This window comes from Lolium perenne, chromosome 6 (genome assembly GCF_019359855.2).
Source record: "Lolium perenne isolate Kyuss_39 chromosome 6, Kyuss_2.0, whole genome shotgun sequence".
NCBI classification, from domain to species: Eukaryota; Viridiplantae; Streptophyta; class Magnoliopsida; order Poales; family Poaceae; genus Lolium; species Lolium perenne.
In genome coordinates this window covers 2,941,378-2,949,207 of record NC_067249.2, presented here as the reverse complement: position 1 = coordinate 2,949,207, position 7,830 = coordinate 2,941,378, and the positions used below count along the sequence as shown (strand labels likewise).

Sequence of the window (7,830 nt, the reverse complement as noted above, 5' to 3'; positions counted from 1 at the left end):
TCCTTTTTAAGAAAAATAATTTCCTCTCATTGAATCTTATTAAGATTTAATCTCCTCAAGTAATAAGGTATGAACACGTGTTGACCAAGGTCAACACTTCATATTTATTATTTGGGAAAATGATTTAAATGAAGTATTACACCTCATGCAATTTATCACTAACAGGGTAACAATTTAATATCACCAAATAATACAAGATGAGATTATATAGACCAAGGTCATTACCTCAGGTTGAATTACTTGAGACAAAGATTTAAATGAGAGGCAACCTCTCAGAAGATTTAATAATTAATTTGGGATAATTTAAAGGGACTAGAAATGGCCACATAGCCACTATTTTGCTCTAGCCCATGATCATATGAAACAACCATGTCATATTTTTACATAAACAATTAGAGTATATGAAATGTGATTTTTGGGAGTTGGAATCAACTCAAAATCATTTATGGTTGATTTTTAATAAATGTTTGAAGTTTGAAAAGGCTCTGCCTTGTTATTTTTACCACATTATTTATACAAGAAAACTAGGGTTGAGACCAGTGTAGTTGTTTAGAGAATTTCATAAGCTTTCCAAAAATATAAAATTTATCAAATTTGGTTCAGTAGATTTTCCTATTATGAATTTTGAAGTTTGTATCAGTATTGAATTTGATTTAGAAAAATAATTCTGAGTTTGAATTTATGGGCTGCGCGGGAAAAGAAATGGGCCAGCGAGAGGGAAAAGAGTTGGGCCGGCCCAACTAGCGCGCTGGTGCGCAGTGGGCTGCCTGACAGGGTGGGTCCCTGCTGTCAGCGAGATTTTAACCAGCCCGAAACGGTATGCAACCTGTGCCGTTGGATTAAAAGACGATCGAACGGCCGGGGCTCATCTCCGTCATCGACGAAGAAGTCCGGCGAGCTAAACCTAGCCGGCGACAGTGAGGGTGGCTGGGGGCTTACCGGCGCTCCGGCGAGGCTCGGCGAGGCGGGCATTCGAACTGGTCGACGACGGTGAGTCCAGCGAGGGTCGAGGGAGCGGCGGAGGTGGTCGGGAGCTTCTCCTCTGTCCGGCTACTGCTACGGCGAACTCCGGCTAAATTCCGGCGGCTGAGGGTGTAATCGGAGAGGGGAGGTAGTCGAGGGGGTTCAGAAGGGAGAGGGGAGGCTAATGGTGTGAGGAGATCATCCAGGGGGTGCCTCCTTTTATAGCGGCGAGAGGTGGCCGAAGGGGTGCGGGGCAGGTCATGGTGGCGATGGCGCTACGGGCGGCGAAGGGGCAAGGGAGTGGGCGCGTCGTGTTGCTGATGTCAAGGCGGTTCTGACGCGCATCATGGCGCAGCCAATGGAGGACGGAGTAGCGTGGGCAACGTCATCATCCTCGCAGCACCGTGGCGGACGGTCGTCGTCCGTGACGACGGCGACAGTGCTGGCGCGGTCAAATGGCGATGTCCAGGAGGCAGCTGACGTCGAGGGGAGCAGGTGGGTGAAAGGAGAGCGCGAGGGGTGGTGTGAGGCGACGGGGCGAAGCGACGTACTGGCGCGTCCAGGGCGTCGTCGTGCACGCTCTGTGTTGGAGATATGCCCAAGAGGCAATAATAAAGTGGTTATTATATATCTTTATGTTTATGATAAAAGTTTGCATACCATGCTATAATTGTATTAACCGAAACATTGATACATGTGTGTTATGTGAACAACAAGGAGTCCCTAGTAAGCCTCTTGTATAACTAGCTTGTTGATTAATAGATGATCATAGTTTCGTGATCATGAACATTGGATGTTATTAATAAGAAGGCTATGTCATTAGATGAATGATATAATGGACACACCCAATTAAGCGTAGCATAAGATCACGTCATTAAGTTCAAATTGCTATAAGCTTTCGATACATAGTTACCTAGTCCTTCAACCATGAGATCATGTAAATCACTTATACCGGAAGGGTACTTTGATTACATCAAACACCACTGCGTAAATGGGTGGTTATAAAGGTGGGATTAAGTATTCGGAAAGTACGAGTTGAGGCATATGGATCAAGAGTGGGATATTGTCCATCCCGATGACGGATAGATATACTCTGGGCCCTCTCGGTGGAATGTCATCTGATTAGCTTGCAAGCATGTGACTTGATCACAAGATATGACATGCCACGGTATGAGTAAAGAGTACTTGTCGGAGACGAGGTTGAACAAGGTATGGAGATACCGATGATCAAACCTCGGACAAGTAAAATATCGCGTGACAAAGGGAATCGGTATCGTATGTAAATGGTTCAATCGATCACTAAGTTATCGTTGAATATGTGGGAGCCATTATGGATCTCCAGATCCCGCTATTGGTTCTTGGTCGGAGAAGAGTCTTGACTATGTCTGCATAGTTCACGAACCGTAGGGTGACACACTTAAGGTTTGATGTCGTTTAAGTAGATATGGAATATGGAATGGAGTTCGAATGTTTGTTCGGAGTCTCGGATGGGATCCAGGACATCACGAGGAGGTCCGGAATGGTCCGGAGAATAAGATTCATATATAGGAAGTCATTTTCTAGATTTGAAAATGATCCGGTATTTTTCCTGGAAGGTTCTAGAAGGTTCTAGAAGAGTCCGGAAGAAATCACCATGGAAGGTGGAGTCCTGACCCACCATGGCCGGCCAGCCTAAGGGAGGAGGAGTCCCAGGTGGACTCCTCCAAGGGTGGCCGGCCAGCCCCACCAAAGGAAGGGGGGAGTCCCACTCCCCCTAGGTTTGGCAATATGGAAGGTTTTGTGTTGGGGTCTTATTCGGAGACTTTTGACCTAACCCTTGGGGATCCACCTATATAATGAGGGAGAGAGGGAGGGGGGCAGCACAACAATTGTGGCCGCACCACCCCTGCCCCCTTGAGTCCGGCGCCCCAAGCACCCCCTCTCCCAAACCCTAGCCACCCCCTCTTCCACCGGCAACTCCAGCAGCGCTTAGGCGAAGCCCTGCCGGAGATCTCCACCACCACCGCCACCACGCCGTCGTGCTGTTGGGATTCCGAGGAGGATCTACTACTTCAGCTGCCCGCTGGAACGAGGAGGAGGATGTCGTCATCAACACCGAACGTGTGACCGAGTACGGAGGTGCTGCCCGTTCGTGGCACCGTCAGGATCTTCTACGCGCTTTTGCAAGCGGCAAGTGATCGTCTACATCCACCACGAGATCTGATCTCGTTAACACTTTTGTGATCTTCAAGGGTATGTTGATCTTCACCTCGTTGCTACCATCTTCTTGATTGGATCTTGGCTTGTTCTTCGTTCTTGCGATAGGAAATTTTTTGTTTTCTACGAATCCCAACAGTGGTATCAGAGTCGTGTCTATGCATAGATTGGTTGCACGAGTAGAACACAATGGTTCTGTGGGCGTTGATGCTTTTGTTGTCTTTAGTTCATGTACTTTGCATCTTGCGGGATGGTGGGATGAAGCGGCTCGGGCTAACTTTACATGACCGCGTTCATGAGATTTGCTCCACGCTTGACATTCAACTTGGATTGCATAAGTGGCTTTGCGGGTGTCTGTCTCTCCCACCGTAGTGAAGATTCAATCTAATCTTTCTATTGACACTGGTAGAAAAAGAGGCTTCCGTCCAGCCCCATTAGTCGCGAAACTGTAGGAACCGTGACTAATGAAGTCTTTAGTCGCGGTTCGGCCTAAGGCCTGGGCCCAGGGCGCTCGGTGGCCAGCTGGTGCACGTGAGGGGCCTTAGTCGCGGTTGGCCAGGCCAACCGTGACTAAAGGTGCCCAAAGGCCTTTAGTCGCGGTTGGCCAGGCCAACCGCGACTAAAGCTCCTCCCCTATATATACCAGTTCAGCACACTCACTTAGCCATTTGGTGCCACTTCTCTTCACAAGCTTCACAAGGGGGTGTAGGTTTGCTTTTGGTTCCTCTTATGCACACAAGGTGTTTGATGAAATGCCCCAAGAGCATGAAACAAACATGATATGAAGTGTTGGAGCCACACTTGAGGTTCCTCATTTATTTTTTCCTCCTCGATCGCGGTTAGCAACTTGAACCTTTCATGCATGTGTGTCATTGATAAAATATGCATGTGTGTTGTTCATTGTTTAATTTCTATTTTGTTTATAGCTAGTTAGTTTAACAAATGCATGATGGTTAATTATATATTTTATATTATAATAATGCAGATGAATCGGCAATGGATGTACGGTAACCGACTCTCCCGCGAGTTCACTACGGGTTTGAAAGATTTCCTCGTAGTGGCTAATGCGAACAAGCAGAAGGGTTTTGTTATCTGTCCATGTGTTGACTGTAAGAATCAGAAGGGTTACTCTTCCTCAAGAGAAGTTCACCTGCACCTGCTTCGGCACGGTTTCATGCCAAGCTATAATTGTTGGACCAAGCATGGAGAAAGAGGGGTTATAATTGAAGAAGATGAAGAAGGGGATGATTTCATCGATGAAAGCTATCTTGCTCATTTCAGTGATACTTTCATGGAGGATGCTGAAGGTGAAGGGGAAGGTGAAGGGGAAGGTGAAGGTGAAGAAGAGGCACGTGATGAGACCGTTGATGATCTTGGTCGGACCATTGCTGATGCACGGAGACGCTGCGAAACTGAAAAGGAGAGGGAGAATTTGGATCGCATGTTAGAGGATCACAGAAAGTCGTTGTACCCCAGATGCGATGATGGTCTGAAAAAGCTGGGCTGCACACTGGATTTGCTGAAATGGAAGGCACAGGCAGGTGTAGCTGACTCGGCATTTGAAAACTTGCTGAAAATGTTGAAGAATATGTTTCCAAAGAATAACGAGTTGCCCGCCAGTACGTACGAAGCAAAGAAGGTTGTCTGCCCTCTAGGTTTAGAGGTTCTGAAGATACATGCATGCATCAATGACTGCATCCTCTACCGCGGTGAATACGAGAATTTGAATGAATGCCCGGTATGCACTGCATTGCATTATAAGATCAGAGGCGATGACCCTGGTGACGATGTTGAGGGCGAGAAACCCAGGAAGAGGGTTCCCGCCAAGGTGATGTGGTATGCTCCTATAATACCACGGTTGAAACGTCTGTTCAGGAACAAAGAGCATGCCAAGTTGTTGCGATGGCACAAAGAGGACCGTAAGTCGGACGGGGAGTTGAGACACCCCACAGATGGAACGCAATGGAGAAAGATCGACAGAGAGTTCAAAGATTTTGCAGCTGACGCAAGGAACATAAGATTTGGTCTAAGTACAGATGGCATGAATCCTTTTGGCGAGCAGAGCTCCAGCCATAGCACCTGGCCCGTGACTCTATGCATCTACAACCTTCCTCCTTGGTTGTGCATGAAGCGGAAGTTCATTATGATGCCAGTGCTCATCCAAGGTCCGAAGCAACCCGGCAACGACATCGATGTGTACCTAAGGCCATTAGTTGATGAACTTTTACAGCTGTGGGGCAGACCTGGTGTCCGTGTGTGGGATGAGCACAAAGAAGAGGAATTTGACCTACGAGCGTTGCTTTTCGTAACCATCAACGATTGGCCTGCTCTTAGTAACCTTTCGGGACTATCAAATAAGGGATACAATGCATGCACGCACTGCTTACATGAGACTGAAAGTGTACATTTGCCAAATTGTAAGAAGAACGTGTACCTTGGGCATCATCGATTTCTTCCGAAAATTCATCCAGTAAGAAAGAAAGGCAAGCATTACAACGGCAAGGCAGATCACCGGCCGAAGCCTGCGGAACGCACTGGTGCTGAGGTATTTGATATGGTCAAGGATTTGAAAGTCATCTTTGGAAAGGGTCCTGGCGGACAATCAGTTCCGAAGGGAGCTGACGGGCACGCAGCCATGTGGAAGAAGAAATCTATATTCTGGGAGCTAGAATATTGGAAAGTCCTAGAAGTCCGCTCTGCAATCGACGTGATGCACGTTACGAAGAATATTTGCGTGAACCTCCTAAGCTTCTTGGGCGTGTATGGGAAGGCAAATGATACAAAGGAAGCACGGCAGGACCAGCAACGTTTGAAAGACCCTGATGACCGGCATCCGGAATGGTTTCAAGGTCGTGCCAGCTACGCTCTGACCAAAGAAGAGAAGGTCATCTTTTTTGAATGCCTGAGCAGTATGAAGGTCCCGTCTGGATTCTCGTCCAATATAAAGGGAATAATAAACATGGCGGAGAAAAAGTTCCAAAACCTGAAGTCTCACGACTGCCACGTGATTATGACGCAATTGCTTCCGATTGCTTTGAGGGGGCTCCTGCCGGAAAATGTTCGAGTAGCCATTGTGAAGCTATGTGCATTCCTCAATGCAATCTCTCAGAAGGTAATCAATCCAGAAGTTCTACCACGATTACAGAACGATGTGATCCAATGTCTTGTCAGTTTCGAGTTGGTGTTCCCGCCATCCTTCTTCAATATTATGACGCACCTCCTGGTTCACCTAGTCGAAGAGATTTCCATTCTCGGTCCTGTATTTCTACACAATATGTTCCCCTTTGAGAGGTTCATGGGAGTATTAAAGAAATATGTTCGTAACCGTGCTAGGCCAGAAGGAAGCATCGCCAAGGGCTATGGAAATGAGGAGGTAATTGAGTTTTGTGTTGACTTTGTTCCTGACCTTAAGCCGATTGGTCTTCCTCGATCGCGGCACGAGGGGAGACTAAGTGGAAAAGGCACGATCGGAAGGAAATCAACGATATGTATGGACGGCCATTCTCTGACTGAAGCACACCACACTGTACTGACCAATTCCAGCTTGGTGGCTCCGTACTTTGAGAAACACAAGAATATTTTACGCTCGGACAACCCGGGGAAGCCTGAATCCTGGATTAGGAAGGCCCACATGGAGACTTTCGGCAGTTGGTTGAGAAAACATTTATTGAATGACAATGATGTTGTAGATTAGCTGTACATGTTGGCCAAGACACCATCTTCGACTATAACGACTTTCCAAGGGTACGAGATAAATGGGAATACATTTTACACGATCGCCCAAGATAAAAAGAGCACCAACCAAAACAGTGGTGTCCGCTTTGATGCAGCAACCGAGAATGGGCAAAAGGTCACATATTATGGTTACATAGAGGAGATATGGGAACTTGACTATGGACCCTCCTTTAAGGTCCCTTTGTTCCGGTGCAAATGGTTCAAGCTAACAGGAGGTGGGGTAAAGGTGGACCAGCAATACGGAATGACAATGGTGGATTTCAACAATCTTGGTTACCTTGACGAACCATTCGTCCTAGCGAAAGATGTCGCTCAGGTTTTCTATGTGAAGGACATGAGTAGCAAACCGAGGAAACGGAAAGATAAGAAAACGATCAGTATATCATGCGATGATCCAAAGCGCCACATTGTTCTTTCAGGGAAAAGAAACATCGTGGGAGTGGAGGACAAGACAGACATGTCAGAAGATTATAATATGTTTGCTGAAATTCCGCCCTTCAAAGTGAACACCGACCCAAGCATTAAGTTAAATGATGAGGATGCTCCATGGATACGGCACAATCGTAAGCAAGCAGGGACACAAGGGAAGAAATGATGTGTAATAATTTATTGTACCAAACTTTGTTGAATGGATCATGTGAATTATATTACCCGTGATGTGTTTGGTGTCCATTTTTGAATGATTCGAGATACCACTGATGATACATGAAATTTGGAGTGATTTAGTCATACTCCTGCATACAGGAAATTTGGAGTGACTAAGTCATACTCCTGCATACAGGAAATTTGGAGTGACTAAGTCATACTCCTGCATACATGAAATTTGGAGTGACTAAGTCATACTCCTGCATACAGGAAATTTGGAGTGACTAAGTCATACTCCTGCATACATGAAATTTGGAGTGATTTAGTCATACTCCTGCCTAGGCGTATAAT

At 46.5% G+C, this 7,830-nt stretch overlaps 1 protein-coding gene across 1 annotated transcript; it reads left to right on the top strand.

The window, feature by feature from the left end:
* Positions 1 to 1,309: 1,309 nt before the first annotated feature.
* LOC139832046 (uncharacterized) lies at positions 1,310 to 7,489 on the top strand. Its single transcript, XM_071821453.1, has 5 exons — positions 1,310 to 1,510; positions 4,145 to 5,213; positions 5,325 to 5,906; positions 6,009 to 6,746; positions 6,873 to 7,489. Exons 1-5 carry the CDS (start codon positions 1,310 to 1,312, stop codon positions 7,487 to 7,489), a joined length of 3,207 nt encoding a protein of 1,068 aa, XP_071677554.1.
* The last annotated feature ends 341 nt before the right edge of the window (positions 7,490 to 7,830 follow it).